The sequence below is a fragment of the Bombus terrestris genome, chromosome 8 (assembly GCF_910591885.1).
Source record: "Bombus terrestris chromosome 8, iyBomTerr1.2, whole genome shotgun sequence".
Classification (NCBI taxonomy): domain Eukaryota; kingdom Metazoa; phylum Arthropoda; class Insecta; order Hymenoptera; family Apidae; genus Bombus; species Bombus terrestris.
Genome location: NC_063276.1, coordinates 6663847 through 6682155, shown reverse-complemented (window position 1 = coordinate 6682155; position 18309 = coordinate 6663847). Strand labels below are relative to the sequence as shown.

Below are 18309 nucleotides of genomic sequence, written 5' to 3'. Positions count from 1 at the left end.
TAACGTGGATTCCAAAAGTTTCCTCAAATTGAAATTTCGAATCGACAATTTCTACGTGTTGAAAAGAGAAACGCCACAGGAGCATCTTGGCCGCAGTGTATTACGAGGATGAATAATAACAAAAAATAACGTTTCTTCTTTCCCTTTAGTACAGTCTTATTTTCACACGACCTCTTTTAAGCGTGATATACGAGGATAGCTTGGTGCGCCGCTTTCAAAGCTGCGCCCTGTTTTCATCCTACTACTACGTACGCAGGGAAAATGGAAAAATTCACGAAAATACTAGATATACAAAACATGTTCATCTAAAACCGTACCTTTCTCCCATTTTCTCTCTACTAGTTGGAGAACGAATCTTTTGCTGTAAGAATTTACGTACGTTACTCTACAAAACTTGATTCCGTGGGTGTCATTACCGTGTTACAAGAGGAAACATTTGTGGCGAGGAACTGCTCGCAACTTTGTGCTTCTTGTACGTATGTGAGAGAAAAAGTTTCCACGGTTTAAACTTAGCAAATAATTTAAGCGAACATTGAGACCGACTGCAGAAAAAATTTACCGCAGAAGAAATGCTTTCGTTATCCGTTTGAAGCGGTTCCGTGCGTAACATTTACATTATGCGAAGCTATTTTCAACTATCCTAATAGGAAATTAAAGAAGGAGTAATAGGAAATTTGTCAAAGAAAATAAACATCCTAGTTTTGTGATCTGAATCGTTCCAAGTTCCTCTCGCTCAATTTATAGTATATGATACTATAATTAGTTGATATAATAGACAATCGCGAACTCGTGTTTTACTAATCATGATGTAACGTGGAATTGCAAGCTAGTAAGATAAATTGTACACTAATTGAACTAAAGCAACAGCAAAGTGGATTATAGTTATGGATAAAGATAACGTGGAATTAGGAAGAACTTATGAAGAAACCTCAACTGTTGGATGAATATCATTCGAAATTTTATATTACAATTCTTTTATTTGATTCTAAATACAATTGTATTCGTACATTTCATTATGCTTCCCTAGTGACAAATAAAACCTTCCATTAAAATTTCTATTAAAATTAAAGATTCAATTTTCTATCCACTAGCTCTTTATTTATTTGAAAATCCTATTCTAATTCTCCTGTACTAATTCTGTGATAATCCTCCAAAGTATGTAATCCTCACGAAAACGAGACCTTTATTGTCGATACATACAAGCTTTTTAGCTTATATAAAATGATAATTTTTTAATGAGAAAGAAATGCGGTAAAAATGACCGCAGAATTACTTGGCCAATTAAAAGATACTTATATTTGTGGTAATAGTGCGCTAACAAATAGCACCATACAAAGTATGAATATTACAGAGCTATGTAGGATACTACCTGGTTAAATGAAATCACTACATCTTAAACAAATCGCGTACATTAATTGACTCTATAATGCATATGCTATGACTTGGTATACTCTCTAAAACATTCAAACGAGGATTACTTTCGTCGACTTCATTTTATGAGAACTAAAATCCTGAGGTCAATATACCGTTAACTATTAAAATAAACGTATCAAGCAATTTATATTATGTGGTTATGTTTAATATAAGGCGCAAAGATTCTCGTTACACGACGACAGGACGTTTGGTATTTTGATTACTTATTAACCTACTACTAACATCGTATTAGTTACACCTTAGATACATAAATACAATTAACAGCTAATTGATTATATAGTAGCATAGTAACTACATGCCTTTATGCATATATGTATATAAATATGATCTATTGAAGTCGAGATAAAATAACATCCACTGGAGGAAATACTATTTACCAAAAAATACACTTTCTTATGTTGATATAAAGATTGGTTAGTTTGATTTTTAGAAAATTCGCATGATATTTGAGATTTGTGGAAGAATCTGTAATTTACACATTTACCATATTCCACTTCATATTTTGTTACGTCGTTCTATGTCTTTGCATCGATCGTGTTAGTATAGCCTTATTATTATTAATACTAAATAAGATATTAAAATCAGAGAATCTGTCTCTTAAATTTGCAGTCTTTTGTGAATAACCACCAATATTCACAATTTTGATATATCTAAATGCAATATTGGACAACTTATTAAACGCAAGGTTCTACGTAATTTCCGGGGAACAAACCCGTTATACCATCCATGACCCCCTCCCACCACCCATCGTCATTCTTTTTTAGTACATAAATTACCGAGCTTTCCTGGAAGCTCAACTCATCCTCCTTGTCGGCATAATAATCATAAATTGCAACAACTAAAATGGTAATATTTGATTACATTTTAATACTACTTAAATATTCTACGATCTAAAAAGTATCACAACATACCTTTTTCGATATAATTCTTTGGCACCCAACCAGGGAGATCTTCCTCATCCGGTACAATAGGCATAATAGCACCACTAGATTGTGTAGGTCTACCAAATTGCGGATGTTCTTCTTGTTCTGGTGGTGGTGGTGGTGGTAATGGTGGGCTACTTGCACCACTACTTCGACTAACTTGATGACTCAATCTTTCTGATAAAGTGTGATAACTGGTAAAATCTAACGTATTACCAGTTATGCCGACTAAGGGCGAAGGTGGCGCTAGGAATGGAAACAGATATTTATATAATTCCATAGTTAACTACTTAAATCTAAGTCCAATCAAATAAGAACTTACGAGGCATACTATTGTGTTGTTCCTGGGCATACCCTGCTGTTACGCTAGGTGGAGCTGGTGGTGGTGTTTGCGGATGACTTTGCAATGGATGAACTGTTCCCACTTGAGGTGGCGAAGTATGTTGGGTTGCAGTGTTTGTATGTGTATTGTGATTGGTATTGTGTACTGCGTGAGATGTGGTATGTGCATGTAAAGGTAGAGTACTATAACCAGGACCACGTTCTCTTCTTGGATGACCTAGTGGATAATTAGGAGCATAGTGACTAGGAACTTGAGGTGGAGCAACTGCAGGTGGTGTTCTGTATTCTCGGGATCCTTTGCTCAATGTTCCTAAAGGTAAAATAGAAAATTCATATTAAATAATCTAATGTCATTTTAAAGTAGACATATGTGTATATATACATTATTTTTATATTTACCAGTTCTTACTGTCTGAGGAGGGGTAGGTGGCTTAGTGGTAGGAGCTGGTCCTACCATAGCAGCACCTAAACCAGAACCAGTGGAAGCTGCGCCTAAACTTTGAACACTGCCCTGACTTCCACCACGTTGCTTACTTCTTGGAGTACCACTACTACGTACTCCATGTCCAATATCATCCAAAATTGTGTAATCAATACTCTTTCTTACATATTTAATTGGTTTTTCAGGATTTGCTGGTGCAATAATTTTGTACTGGCGTACCGTAATTTTATTAGCTGTTAGTACTCCAATTTCTCTTCTAGCTACTTTCTCTTTGTGTATCATAACCGTTTGAGCAATGTGGTTCATTTGGCTTTCCATCTCAGCAAGCTGAGATGTTTGTAAATCCAATAATTGTAAAAAATTATAAGCAAGGGTATTTATTTGATAGGCTACACTAGCCAATGACTGAGTAGTAAAATTTTTGGTTTCTTCTAAAGCTATTCTTTTATTTTCAGCTTGAAAATAATTTGCTTCACAATAATCAGCAACCCGTTCAAGATTGATATGATTATCAGCCAGGTTGTTTCTTCCCTCAGGAATTTCCTGGCCAAGAAATGCTGCTAGCTCTGCCATAACCTCAGAGTCACTGCCTACCCCTGATGATACACAATAAGAACCGGATCCTTAAGAGAACCAGAGTAATTGTATTTAAGAAGATTTGTACATTTTATTTTATGTTTGATGTAGATGACATTCTCGAGTACATCGTGAAATTATTATATACTTTAAATGATATTATATGCAATAATCGAAGTAACAAAGTAAAACAAAACGTTATGAGTCAAAAAATTCGTTCAACTTTAAAGAATGAGGTTATGTAACTTTCATGAGAAATTCGTGAAAAATTTCCCGAATAACGAGAATAATATTTTAAGTGTGTTTTTGATAATTTTACGTTGTTCAGACGAAAAAGTAAAGAATTATTAACTATGTAATAATTGTTTGAAGGGCGGTGTCCCGTATGTAGGATGCAAAATGGAGGTAGAACTTAAATCTAAAGATTAATCATGGAAAATGAAACGTCGATACAACAAATGATTTGAAAAAAATAGAAAATGAACTAACGGTACTCAGCCATGTCGTAACTACCAGCTATTACACCTTCTTTAATTCATAATTACCAAGAATCTCAGAAACTGATAAAAAATAAATAACGATTTACGTTACGCGACACGACACTCAGTATGAGTAAGTGATGCACCGAAACACTAGTGACGGCGTACACTGCAATTTCCATGCAGTTAGCACGAATGTTCTTGATTTTGGTTAAAGTTGGAGCACGAATACGATCGCGGTATACTCGTATAGTAACTGACTAGCAAAGACATATTAGACGATAAGATTGAAAAAGGAAAATTGTACAAAAGAGAAAGGAAACTATCTTTTGACGGTAAAGTGTTAAAAGAAGGGAAAAATGACAGATTCTTCGAGACCTCGTGTGGTTCGTATCGATTACTCTTTCGAGACATCGAACAATATTACAAAATACAGTAATTATATCGTAAATTTACAAAGGTAGGCCAGTAGAAGAAACATTCGTTGCGACTGAAATACTAGATATCAATATTGTAAATATTAATATTGTAATACAAATAAAGATTTTTATCAAATTATTGTATATCTAAGTATGGTCGATAAAAAGTGATATACTCCCTTTTGATTGAGTGTTCAGATCATTCCAAGCCAGATTCGTAAAAGAGTCAACAATTATTTCGTTGATTAAAAGTATGAAACAAGGAATTCGGTTGAAGTACTATCATTCACGGTAATTCAAAAAATGATATTTTCTGTGTGTACTTGCGGAACTAATAAATCGTTGCGAAGAAGTTGATTCGCAACATAGCAATCATTATCTTTTATCGAACTTTTTGACGAATAATGCTTAAAATGAATAGTCTTTTAAAAGAATTGGAAGCTTTAAAAATTAAGGGCGAATTTCATGAGGAAGACTTATGGGCCAAATGCAATAATCTTATACAAGTGAGTTATGTTCCTGAAAGAATCGACGGTGCTAGTCGACCATGTGAAGAAAAAGACTTCAGAGGATGTAAACAAATTATAGATAGAAATTTGCAAGAAATCAAATCTATGCTTCAGCATATCATTTACTATCGTCATGCAGGACACGTGCAAATAAAATTAGATTCACCGATAGTAAAAACTCTTACAATCAATTTGTTAGTACTCATTGGAGAACAACATGAACAAAATGTTTGGAACACAACAGAATCTGTGTCCATCTCCAAAGACTTGACTAGCAAAATCTTGGAGTTATACAGATATCAAAGCATCTCACAACTTTTAACGGAACAAGATAACTGTACTACAGTATTATTAACACTAAGGCCTAAGTTACTGAAAGATACTTGGAAAGCTTATCCAGCAGCTGTAGCAAGTTACAAATGGATTTTATATCAAATTGAGGTTCGTAAACCAAATTAAAGAAACAATGATCAAGTAATTATGTGTTAAAACTTATAATTTATATTTATCTTTTTTAGAAACCAGCTTTATATAATCATATTAGTGATGTGCTTCCAACAGCTTTAATAATTATTGATGATTATGTGCCAGAAAACATTGTACTAGGTCTTGAATGTTTATATCAAATTATTCAACATTCTCATTTGGTAAAAATTTATATTATATAATTTCAAATATAATTTTGTTCACCAATATAAGTTACTAATTTTATGTTTGGATATTTAGAAAAAAGGATTGATTGACACCGGATATGCCAAAGTAATTTTTCATGCTTTAGAATGCTTAAGTCATCAAAGAGAAGCCAAATATGTAATTTTGATATATAAATGCTTAACAAATTTATTAGCTACCATTGAACATTGGGATAATACATTAAATGTATTTGAAGTAAGTTTAAAAAATTAATATTTATATGTATTAATTTAAGTATAAATCTTGTAATGTTGTATATTATTACAGTGGACAAAGAGGGATGATATTTTAGCTGTTTTACTAGATAATATGGAATTTGAACAAAATGTGGAATTAAGATGTGTGTATATGTTGAGTTTACCTCAACTGTTGACTAATATTGGATGTGCCAAGTGGTGTGAAAGATTAACAAGAATACTTTCCGAGTATTGTGAACATCATACAGATCTAAAAACATTAAAAGCAACATTGGAGGTAAATATCTTCATTATATATTTTACTTTTATTATATGTTACCTTTATTACATATTAAATATAATTTTTTAGACTGCAAAAACTTTCCTCTTGATGTTTCATCTTCGAGTGGCAGCCCACTGCGTACCTCTGTATACTGCTTTTTTAAAACTGCATTTTGATTTAACAAAAACTCCAGTATTTGACAAGGAAATAATGCAGAACTTGGATGACTGTATTTGTTTATTATATAAATTATCCCCAAATGTAGGTTGTGCAGTAATGAATGATGATCGAATGCGTTCAGTGATAAAAAATAGTTTGCAAGTAGTATGCTTAGGTGATACTAAGTATTTTCAGTGAATGAACTATATAAATCTGTTTTAGAACCTAACAATAAATATATTATTTAAGAAAAGAAAAGATTATTTTTTGTAGAGAAAGAATTTTGTAGAATATAGTATGATAAAATATAATAAACAGTATGTACTTAGATGTTTTATGTTTTGATCTAATAAATTCGAAAAATGTATGATACTTTGTATTGTAAAATAGAGAAATTTATTAGAAATTTTATTTTTAACTACTCTTATACCTCATATTTAAAACACATTATTAGATTACATAAATAAGATGAATATTTAATTAGAAAATTGATATCTAAGTAAACTTTGTAATTTTTAACACTTTTGATGCTTACACAATTCCCACTGATATTTGTTTACATATATAATCAGTATTACGTTTATCTTATGTCTAATCTTTATATCAATGCTATTTCTGAAAATGAAAGATGAATGAAAAACAATTCTCCTTTCAAGTTATTTACTTTAAGTTTTTTTGTATCTTTTGTTATGAAGAAACTAAAGTTCTCGACTTCGTACCAAAAGATAAGATATGCATACAGATTTATCTGAATATGCATAAATAATATATATATATATGCACATGTTATTAGGGAGATATTCAATAGGGGAAGAAATAATTATCGATTATCATTCTGTATTCAGAACTGAAGAAAGGATGTCACCATTTCTTGTTATAATACTAGTTTTATTAGTAGGATATAAAATCTACAAAAGTATAAGTACACTTCCAAATGCACCACCATGTAAGTTTCACAAGTGCGTCGTATTTAAATTACATGCATTCTCTTTTATTACAATTTAAATATTTTATCATATCTAATAGGCATTCCTCGATTGCCAATAGTAGGATCTTATTGGTATTTATTATGGTATAATTACAAATATCCTTTTAAAGCTGTGACGTATTATGCAAATAAGTTGAAATCTAAAGTCTTGACATGCCACTTTGGCGGTATTGTGACTGTAGTTGCTAATGATTATAACAGTATTAAAGAAGTACTAACGAAAAATGATTTTGACGGAAGGGCGGGCAATATAGACGTTCTCTTAGCAAGATCCTTTGGAGAATCATTAGGTATTTCCTCGTGAAGAAAATTTGATATGTTTATAAAGGAGGAATCCCAAAAATAATACTTCACATTTGTAATTGCATGAAATTCCAGGTATCTTTTTCGTCGAAGGTTCATTTTGGCAAGAACAAAGAAGATTTGTTCTTCGACATATGAGAGATTTTGGATTTGGTAGAAGACAAGAAAAATTTGAAACGATCGCAATGGAAGAAATTGCAATTCTCATTGACATGCTGAAAGAAGGTCCCATTAACAACAAAGAAAAGGTACTTCAGGACACGATGAGAATTATTTTAAAATTGAAAATTGATTACTAATTGACGTTTCAATGAATTTATTAGACAATCTTAAAAAGTGGTTCCGCGCGATTTCCGGATATTCTGTATCCATATGTTGCGAATACTATATGGTATATAATGTTTGGCGAAAAATTCGATCGTTCAGAATATCATAAATTGAGATATTTTTGTAAATCTGCTATGATGTTTCAAAGAGCATCTGACACTACTGGAGGAGCTCTTTTTCAATTTTGGTTCTTAAAGTATTTTGGAAATATGTTTGGATATAAAAATATAATGCTAGGAACTTATCGTATGGTAGATTTCATTAAGGTACATATCAATATTACGTTTATACTTATAAATTATACTATTTTAATATACTAAATAACTACAAAATATCATGATTATTACAGGAACATTTAGACAAGAGAAAATACTCACATAATGAGGACGATAAAGGTTTAGTAGACCGATATTTAAAGGTTTTAAACGGAAACGCTAAAGGGAAATCATTCTCCGAGAAACAACTTATTATGATTCTTGTGGATATCATGTTTCCAGCTTCATCTGCGGTGCCAAGTGCTATTCTACACACAATCAAGCTTATAATGCATCATCCAGAAATAATAAAAAATATAAGAGAGGAAATAGATAAAGTGGTTGGAACTGGAAGACTCATTACGTGGCAAGATAGGAAGAAGTATACATTATTCGTACTGTAATTATTATGTGGCAGAAAATATTTCACTAAAAAATCTTAAAAATGTTTTAGTTTACCATATATCGAAGCAACAATACGGGAATCGCTCAGATACGAAACACTGACACCATTCGGCGTATTACATAAAGCGATAAAGAGAACTACTCTTTCTGGTTTTGATGTTGCCAAGGATACAATAGTAATTACCAATTTAGACGGACTAAATACAGACGTCGATTTATGGGGTGATCCCCATAATTTTAGGCCTGAAAGATTTCTCACAGAAGATGGTAAACTACGTAAAGATCTCACATTTCCTTTTGGATTTGGTAAGTAAAGAATTTTTGCCACATTTTAACGATACTACCAGTAATAACGTTTTATCTCTTTTTGTACTAGGGCATCGTGTGTGCATGGGTGAAACTTTTACGAGATATAATATGTTCGGGATAATCGCTGTATTAATGCAAAACTTTAACTTTTCGTTTATAGAGGATGAACCAAATAGTCTCAAAGATAAAATGCCAGGTTTAATTGTTAGTCCAAAAGAAATGTGGATTCGAGTGGAACCACGTTATACCTAACTGATATATAATACATTTCACATTCTTTTACAATGTAAATACCTATTTCTATATAATTTTTCATTCAAATATTTTTATTAACACATAACACACTAACAATATATTTAACCTTACTGAAACAATTTTTATCCTAATTTGAAATGATAAAAGTTATGAAACTGTAAGGATTAAAAATAGAAAATCATATATAATTTGTGTACTATAAATTTATTTCATAATCTGAGATAATCAGAGACAAAAGTTACATTGCATTGAATAAACGTAATTCACATACAAAGACTTTCATAAGAGTTGATTACAAACAAGTTTCATTGATGATTGGTTATACTATGTTAAGTGGTCTACAAAATTGTCAATATTTTTAAAATATTCAGTGCCCATGAAATAAAAACTTTATATACATATATTGCAACTCTGAAGAAAGTAGAGAAGATATACTTAATCTTATGAGCTGTAAAAATTAAGAGCTTACTTAAATATATACATTTTAATGTTTATTTTCCCAAATTTTCTATTCTTTCTTTTATCTTTCATACAGAATATTTATTGATTTTATGATTTCCCAATATCGAAAATAAGCGTAAATTAATTACACTTCCTACCTGTTCAGTGATATAATAATTTTTACATTATAATTAGAAAATACTATAAATGCGATTACAAATATAAAATATTGAAACTCTTGGTATTTGTATAATATATTATATTATTAATGAAAATTTTTATAAATAATTTATGAAACGAATTAATGAATTTTCAAAAAACAACATTAGTATCAATTGAAAATAAAAACGTTTGTACATTTAATTTTGCCAATAATGGCAGAACATTATTTTTTAATACAGTACAAAAGTACTGTTGTTTTACACATATACCTTAATATTTTCTTATTACTATTGTAAATATACATACAATTCTGCAAAACTATTATGTTATTAACCTCTTGCATAACAAAAGGTTCTTCAAGTGGTACGAAATCAACAAGACATAAAATCACATTGTACATAGCTTCACATGTGTATTTGAGTTACGAATTAGGATTTAAATTTACCATGCACTTTTTTTGTAAATGTTCAGATAGTCTATTTCATATAACTTCCCATATGAAATACCTTTATTCTCTGTGTACCAAAACATATAATCCCAAAACTGATAATACTGCATATTTAAATTTGGGATATTCATTCATACATATTGTAACCATTCCTACATATGGCAAAAAACCTCTTGCTCTACCAACAATATCTTTATGTGTCAGCCATAATTGACCAGCTGCATATAAACCTCTATCATCAACAGAATTATTATCACCCTTTGTTAGAAATTTAACAGTATCATTTTGATCACCCCTAAAATACATAAATTATTTTTTGTAATAATTCGATGTATATCTACCTTTTATTCTTGTTGTCGTTAAGATTTAAAAGATACTTACTTCTCATGTAGTTTAAGTACTCTGTGTACAATTGGAATATCTCTACCCTCAACTTTAAAAACGACAATTTCTCCTACCCTGACTGGTTCATCTTGGTAATTGGTTAAAAATAACAAATCTCCCCTATGGAAAGCTGGTTCCATACTACCACTATAATATTAAAATTTCCATGCATAAAAAATCATGTTTTAAAGTACTGAAACGCTAAATTAAATCTATAAATTATGCAAAAAATATAAAATTTAATGTTTCTCTATTATTAATATTATCACACAACTTATGATTCTTAAATACGAAATGTATAATCACTCCAATACGTAATGATCCATTGAATAAAACATTGTTAATAATATATAAGAAATCGACACCGTGTACACAATTTAACAGAAAATCAATAACATTACAGTTTAAAACTAGATTTATTCGCGCGAAAGATGCGTCAAATGTAACTATTAGGTTAAGTATTCAAATACCTGAGAACGACCACGATCGGACTTTCACTACCTGTTACAACCATCAAGCCTTTCCATATCATCAAAGCAGATGTAACGATCATACCAAAACTTAACATCTGATACAGGAACTGTAAAAGGTGATAAAGCCTGTTTATCGGCCATATGTGCTCGCTCTAAGAATCTACGGTAATTCGAACGAAGAAATTCGTTTACCTGCCGTTTATTCATTCGCTGCACATCATCAAATATAGATTGCAACATTGTCACAATTGTTTTCTATAAAAATTACGATAACCAAGTTAAATAAAGCAATTTTAACTTTACTCTGCTTCAACACAACCGGCAACAACCAGTAAACGTATCGTTCAACGTACCACGTCACGTAAACAATGAATAAGGAACGTTGGAACAATTGGAACGGTCCAAATAGTATAGTCCACATCCGTTAGTGAACGAAGGAACGCGCGCGGTAACACTTTTGAATAACGTACTTCAGATATTTTTCACAATAAACGGCATACTTTTACATATTAGTGCTCAAATATTGTTTTAAACAAACCAATTTGCGTCAAAGTTGCTGTACAATTGTAGTCTTGCAAAATTATATAGTATGTATCGGTAATTCTTCAAAACTTTTGCAACCACTTTCCGATATCTGTAGCCCCTAGAGAAGCGTAGATATCTTGCCTTAATTCGAATGCAAATGCATTATGAAAATTTCTCGTGATGAATGGAAATATCCTCCACGGAGTAACAACATGAAATAATGTAAAGGTATGTATATTTTTTTACGATAGATTATTTATTTATTCAAAATGGAGTCTAAAATTAAAATTTAACATTTATGTAAATTGTAATTCTGATTCTAATATGTGAGAAGTAATACGAATATGTGTATATGTGTATATGTATCCCGAAAACGTTATGAAAAGTATTATTATAAGTATGGGGAGAGATTTATCCATAAAGTTTATCTATTTTTGTTGGATCATCAGATTTGAATCGAGCAACGAATATTTCTGGCGCCATATTGACTTCCGCGTCTATTTTTTGCAATGTGTGACGATTGAGCATATTATTCTCATTGAAAGTATTGAGTTTCTGGGCATTTGCAACAAAATCGGTTCTTCTGATTGAATCACCATGGTTTTCTTCGTCGAGATACCATTGTGATACCATTTCCTTCAGCGGTTGCAAATGATTCACATTTTTTTGAACTTTCTCTAATTCCTCGTTACAGAGTCGTTCCACTTCCATCAATTTCTGCTTATACGCGTTTGCTATCATTTTCCATCGGGCATTATAACGCTTTTCCGCCTGAATAAATGAGTATTCGTCTTGATATTTAGCCAAACGTTTCTCATATTCGAGTATTGTCAATTCTCTGAACGCATCCTCTGATGAGATATCTAAAACATCCCCTATACCATAAATTAATAAACATTATTCAATATTTTACATCTCGTTTCCTAAGAAAAATTACCCAGATTGTTAGATAATGGCGATTCGGCAGCATAGGCTGCTGCAGCTGCACGTGCTGCTGCAGTTGCTTCTTCCAAAGCCAATGCATCATCCTTTTCACGTAAAAATTGCAATTCTCCTTTTTCTTTTTTCCAAAGTTCTATTTCCTTCCTTAATTCTTCCTTTAAGTTCCTCATTACTTCACTGAGTGATTCTATTCGCTCCCGAAGAATGTAGCTATTAGTTACGAAAATTATTCAATATAACGTGTGATATTTTTTTTTTTAATTGACAAAAGTTTTTTTTAACATAGTGTGTACTTTAAATCTTTATCGTCTTGGCCATCTTCTACTGACTGCGCGCCCTCTAAAATCACCGAGTCTTCTGGCTGTTCAAGAACAGCTGAGAGCTTTTCTAATGAATCATCATTCTCATTCTCAGAAACACGATCATAATTTGGCAACACGCTTCCTAGATCCAATGTTAAATCGACGTCCGCTTGATCCTTTATCCTTTGCTCCTCATTGGATAATTCTATGCATTGATTGTCAACATTTTGAATGCTGTCGGTATTGCTTGAGCTATCTGTTGAAATTTCTGTCGAAGACTCATGCTCGTTTTCCATTTATGATATTTTCTTAAAATTACTGATTTGACAAACTTCTTAATCAATGATGGATTATTTAAAATTCTGGTTAACTGAAGTTATTTCACTTTACATATGTCATTTTTTGATATGACATTGTTTTTTCATTATGTCTAAGTTACTATAAAAAACTTGATTCCATATATGTTTATAAATATCGTACATTTGTAAGGGTAGATATTCAAGGTGATATAGTGATTTTATACCAATTGCCTTATAAGGAAAATAAAAATATTTAAAGTCACTTCACGATTATCTGTAATGCTTCGTTCTAAAAGAAAATCTCCTAACTCTATGCAACGTGGGTATGTATGTTATATTGAATTTTTGATACAGGATGACTGTACCGGTAGTGAGTAGTGAGTGACCTCTTCTGCTATCGGTACTATGTTAATTTAGTAGGTTATTATTGATTTCTCTTTACTCAAGTTAAATATTTAAGAAATCTCAATGATTTTTCTGTAATAGCAGCATAGAAGTCGAAAGTTTGTTAATTATAAAGAAACTGAACAGATTAGTTTATTTTCTATGTACCAAAATTAAACTTTCTGTCATACATGTATATTAGTTACATTATTGCACAGGTTATGTGCATTGATTTTAATTGTAATGGTGAAAACAGGAAAACGTATTTATCGAAATACGTTTCAAAGTGTTAATTTCCAAGTCTCATTATTTTAAATTAGTGACAGAACCTGTATATGTCGAGATACGATGACAGGATGAGGTTAATTAGCACTTGAATATACAAAAATTTTGTACTCGAATTTTTCCTGTATCAAGGTTTTTAATTATCAGAAAACATGTTTATATACTTCTGGTCATTGGTGTGCTGGTATTTCAGACCCATCGTAAAATGGTTATTAAGGCACACAACACGAATGTGTGAACTTCAAAGAATTTGTTATGGAGAATTACCTGGAGCACCGAGAACATTAGCTGTAGAAGAATCTCTTAAGTTATCTAGGAATGCTAATATTAAAACTCTTATAGTCTACTTGAATGATCTTGCTGATCAACGTGCAATCACAAAACAGACAAAGCAAAAAATTTTGAAGGAAGCTATTATAACCATATTGGTGACTAAGAAAGTAAATCCGACAGCTCACCCTGACTTTGCCAAGTCATTTGGTAAATGTATAGAACTAATTTGGGGTTATAGACAACTTTGTGTGGAATGTGAAGAGCTTAGAAAAACACCATATGATGCTGACAATTCTGAGCATGAGTTCCTACTATTAAAATTATGGAATTTGTTGATGCCTTATGAGCCTTTAGATGCTAGAGTTACCAAACAGTGGCAACACATCGGCTTTCAGGGTGATGATCCAAAAACAGATTTCCGTGGAATGGGCATTTTGGGATTAGAAAATCTAGTTTATTTTGCTCAAGAGTATCCCAGTGCTGCAACACACGTGTTATCACATTCTACACATCCACGTTATGGTTATGCATTTGCCATAGTGGGCATAAATTTAACAAGCATGGCTCTAAGATTATTAAGGGATGGAAGTGCCAAGACTCATATTTATAATTCTTCAAAGGGTTTTCCAACAATTCGTGCATTTCATCAACTTTACTGTTATCTTTTCTATGAATTTGATGGATTTTGGATTGATTCAAAACCAAGCAATATGATGGAATTTTCATCCATACAAGAAAAGTTTGAGAATAGTATCAGAATGGCATTAACTGACTCATCCACTGTCTTTAGGATAAATATATCAATTGATAATGTTTAAAATAGATGCAATATTTTCTGTTGATATGTCTAAAACTATCACAGAGAGTGAACATTTTCTTATTACAATGCACAAAGCTACTTGCTCTGATATGTGTAGCACGGAGTGTCTTGTGAGTGAATAGAACATCATTATTGCAAATTGTGGAGAATATAAAATATAAAGCAAAACATAAATATTCTGAAATCATTAAGTTACAGAAAAATACAAAGAATCTTGATGCATTTGATATTATATTTTTACTTTATTTTTCTACTGGTAATAAAGGTAATAAAGGAAATATATGTGTTACCTAACGAATGTGAAGGGGTTCACATATAAATTCATCTAAAATCATTTATTTATCATAAATAAGTTAAAGTACAACGTTTACCCAAATAAATATATTACTTTCAATCTGTTTTTATTTAATTTTTTAAATAGGTATATGTAAATATAAAATTCTATTATAATTTTATTATATGGATTCAGATGACTTTCTTGGGGAAATGCATATCATGTTTAGTAGATGCCATCATGTGTGTAACAGCAATAATTTTTATTCAAAAGTATTTATTGTAAAACATAGAAAACATTTGTGTTAAAAAAAGATTAGACTTGCAGTGACTATTATACATATTTTATACGAAATAAAAAATGCAATTGTTAGAAATAAAATATATATATATATATATGTTTTTGTATCTCTTTAGAATATTAATATTATGGGAACTGATCAAATATATATATATATATATATATATAATTACGAAAATAAAAAATTATGCGAGTTGTTAAATGTATAAAAATAAGAGATTCACTGTAATTAAAAACTTTATTCATCTTATCTATGTATGTATATACATTGTGATTTGTATAAAATCATGATCAATAATAACTTGATGCAGTACCCATAATATATGTCTTTGATACACGAAATGGCTAGTCCCTTTTTTGTGCCATTTCAGTTGTGCGTCTACATTTAAAAGCTACGGAAATTATAATAAATACGCCGATCGCTATGCTACTGATCCATGGGTTTTCACGTAAGAAATTCGCAATTGTTTCTCCAAGATCATCGCTGAAACGGGAACATATTTATATCATAATTGTACTACACTAATATCCGTGTACAAAGAGTTGAATCTACTAATAAATGTGTTCAAACTTACAGTCGGCGTTGTGGTACTGGGACAGTCTCTGCACGTGCATTTTTGTAATATTCTTTTGCAAATGATGTAAAAGAATTAATGTCGTATTTTGGAATCTGATAACGATACATTTTACCATGTCTAAAGCTACAAGTACAAAATAAATTATGTTAAATATTAAAACATCATATTGTATCATTAATTTTGTTTATCATTATAGCATCTTATGGTGTGCTTAATATTTATCTCTTATGTACTTACAATATAAATTCTGGAGTTTCATAAACATTAAATCTCCTTGCCGTGGATGCTCCAGTTGTGTATTTGTCGATACGTGCTACATTAACCCTTCGTTTTAGTTTTGCACCTACAGCCTCCCACCTTGGAATCAGTCTACTACATTCCACACAGTCTGTACTGCCACTGTTTTTATAAAAGAATTGTACTTTAAATATCTGCCAAATAAGAAATATGCATACATACAAAACATTATGGGGAACCTAAGACTTACAACATAACAAACCAATCCCCGGTTGTAGCTCCACTACTTGCTTGTGTTAGATGTTCAAATGTATCATCAGTTAATTCCTTCACTGTAGGTTCCTTGTTTTCACTGAACATAGTTAAAATTTCTTCAGCATTCAGAGGTCCTAAAAAAGATGATTAAATGGAAATTCATAAGCTAATAAAAGCATTTTTTACTAAGATATATTATTTTTAATGTTAATGACTATACCATCATATAATAAAGGTACACCATGTCTAAAGAATACAAGTGCTGGTTCTTTATCGTCACTATAGACACGAAGCAATTGACTGTCAATAGCTTCCACAACCCCAATAGATAAAGAATTTAAATCTTGTATTAAATTAATTATTTCATTCTCATAGTTATCACACGTTGTGCATTCACGCTGTTTGCTTGCTGTAAATATTAGACGTATTTGAACATTTTACATGTAAGAACTGCTAGTTGAATGAATTATAATTTTTAGCACGAGAGAATCAAGGAAAAAGGAATTTAAAAAACGATAGAAGTTCAGTCAATAGGTTATGCCAAGATTTCCTTAAAGGAATGAATTTTATCGAATTTCTAACTAAAAATATTATTTTTATTATGATATTATATAATTAAATATTAGATATTATTTATATTATAAATAAACTTAATATCAATTATCATGGAAAACGTTCTTTTATTCTGATAAATGAAAAAATACGTGTAAACATTAATCAAAACTTACTAAAAAGCACGACTACATATTTCTCAGTTTTTATAAGATTTATAAGCTCTTCATCACTCACTGTTTCGAGATTGGCAGAGCGAACGCCAACGAAACTACATATCAATATGAAAAATATTATTTGTAACATTTCGTATTGAATTAGATCAACAATATTGCCTGGAATACTTTTACCGACAATCTGTTACGCCAAAGAGGTTAACATGTTCTACTTCATCTTATTTCATTCTACTCTGGAGGAATTGTTTGAAATCCGAGAAATTGTAATTTATTTTCTGTTTCTATCAACGGATTAAGATCAAGTAGATTATTCTGTCACTCATAACTCTTCTCAAGATTTATAAAATTTTTATAATAAATAATTTTTCATAATACTACATATTAGTGTTTAATGTACATGATATATAAAAGCAGGGAAAGAATTACGAAATTCATTGCATATAGAAGCGGTTAAGATAAAAATTCAAATTTAATGTGTACAAATGTATCCATATTCTTTTCAAATCTTTGTTAAAAGATTTTCGGTACAAGTATCATTATTTTTCTGTACTTTATTTTTCGAACTTTTCTTAATTTGAATTTGAAGCTCACATTGCTTGCTTTTCATATCCTTAAAAATGTATACATATGCTTGTAAATCTCTTTCTACAAGCAGCATGACAGTAAAGTAAATACAAGAAAGATACTTTAGCAGAAAAATATGCTTTGCATGTTCGTGCGTAGTACGTTTAGCAAAGAGAACAGGTGATTTTGAGCAAATATTTGTATTCCAGCAATAGTTTTTTCAATCTTTTGTCGCAAAACAGTTTCAAATGATATTCCATTGTTGCATAATATGAATCACAAGAATTTATTTCCGTTCTTTGAATTTACGCACTTAGATTTAAATAATCTCGGAGTTTTTTTATAAATTATATCACCAA

At 30.9% G+C, this 18309-nt stretch overlaps 7 protein-coding genes across 9 annotated transcripts; 3 read left to right on the top strand and 4 right to left on the bottom strand.

The window, feature by feature from the left end:
• Window positions 1-957: 957 nt before the first annotated feature.
• LOC100651448 (abl interactor 2) lies at window positions 958-4400 on the bottom strand. Of its 3 annotated transcripts, none has more exons than XM_048408230.1 (5): window positions 4263-4400; window positions 3099-3764; window positions 2680-3009; window positions 2346-2603; window positions 958-2272 (listed from the first exon to the last, which is right to left on the bottom strand). In XM_048408230.1, exons 2-5 carry the CDS (start codon window positions 3712-3714, stop codon window positions 2109-2111), a joined length of 1368 nt encoding a protein of 455 aa, XP_048264187.1. In that variant the 5' UTR covers window positions 3715-3764; window positions 4263-4400; the 3' UTR covers window positions 958-2108. The 3 variants fall into 3 exon arrangements, with proteins under 3 accessions (XP_048264187.1, XP_003397351.1, XP_003397352.1); XM_003397303.4 differs by having other exon boundaries at window positions 4207-4344; XM_003397304.4 differs by having other exon boundaries at window positions 3099-3737; window positions 4207-4344.
• A 321-nt stretch (window positions 4401-4721) lies between these two features.
• On the top strand, window positions 4722-6765 carry LOC100651644 (TELO2-interacting protein 2). The gene is made up of 5 exons (XM_048408231.1): window positions 4722-5565; window positions 5643-5771; window positions 5851-6012; window positions 6085-6291; window positions 6364-6765. Exons 1-5 carry the CDS (start codon window positions 5020-5022, stop codon window positions 6631-6633), a joined length of 1314 nt encoding a protein of 437 aa, XP_048264188.1. The 5' UTR covers window positions 4722-5019; the 3' UTR covers window positions 6634-6765.
• A 148-nt stretch (window positions 6766-6913) lies between these two features.
• Window positions 6914-9780, top strand: LOC100651206 (probable cytochrome P450 304a1). The gene is made up of 7 exons (XM_003397301.4): window positions 6914-7381; window positions 7462-7713; window positions 7802-7974; window positions 8050-8319; window positions 8403-8689; window positions 8762-9018; window positions 9089-9780. The coding sequence occupies exons 1-7, from the start codon at window positions 7213-7215 to the stop codon at window positions 9271-9273; spliced, it is 1593 nt and encodes a 530-aa protein (XP_003397349.2). The 5' UTR covers window positions 6914-7212; the 3' UTR covers window positions 9274-9780.
• On the bottom strand, window positions 9462-11553 carry LOC100651331 (signal peptidase complex catalytic subunit SEC11A). Its single transcript, XM_003397302.4, has 4 exons — window positions 11377-11553; window positions 11182-11291; window positions 10709-10858; window positions 9462-10622 (listed from the first exon to the last, which is right to left on the bottom strand). Exons 1-4 carry the CDS (start codon window positions 11422-11424, stop codon window positions 10388-10390), a joined length of 543 nt encoding a protein of 180 aa, XP_003397350.1. The 5' UTR covers window positions 11425-11553; the 3' UTR covers window positions 9462-10387.
• A 397-nt stretch (window positions 11554-11950) lies between these two features.
• On the bottom strand, window positions 11951-13337 carry LOC105666013. Its single transcript, XM_012311231.3, has 3 exons — window positions 12945-13337; window positions 12647-12861; window positions 11951-12584 (listed from the first exon to the last, which is right to left on the bottom strand). Exons 1-3 carry the CDS (start codon window positions 13247-13249, stop codon window positions 12121-12123), a joined length of 984 nt encoding a protein of 327 aa, XP_012166621.1. The 5' UTR covers window positions 13250-13337; the 3' UTR covers window positions 11951-12120.
• Window positions 13338-13426: 89 nt separating this feature from the next.
• On the top strand, window positions 13427-16327 carry LOC100651009 (ELMO domain-containing protein 2). The gene is made up of 2 exons (XM_003397300.3): window positions 13427-13575; window positions 14115-16327. The coding sequence occupies exons 1-2, from the start codon at window positions 13532-13534 to the stop codon at window positions 15010-15012; spliced, it is 942 nt and encodes a 313-aa protein (XP_003397348.1). The 5' UTR covers window positions 13427-13531; the 3' UTR covers window positions 15013-16327.
• On the bottom strand, window positions 15808-17678 carry LOC100650888 (thioredoxin domain-containing protein). Its single transcript, XM_012311230.3, has 6 exons — window positions 17387-17678; window positions 16879-17067; window positions 16654-16792; window positions 16404-16565; window positions 16164-16289; window positions 15808-16072 (listed from the first exon to the last, which is right to left on the bottom strand). Exons 1-6 carry the CDS (start codon window positions 17514-17516, stop codon window positions 15934-15936), a joined length of 885 nt encoding a protein of 294 aa, XP_012166620.1. The 5' UTR covers window positions 17517-17678; the 3' UTR covers window positions 15808-15933.
• Between the last annotated feature and the right edge of the window lie 631 nt (window positions 17679-18309).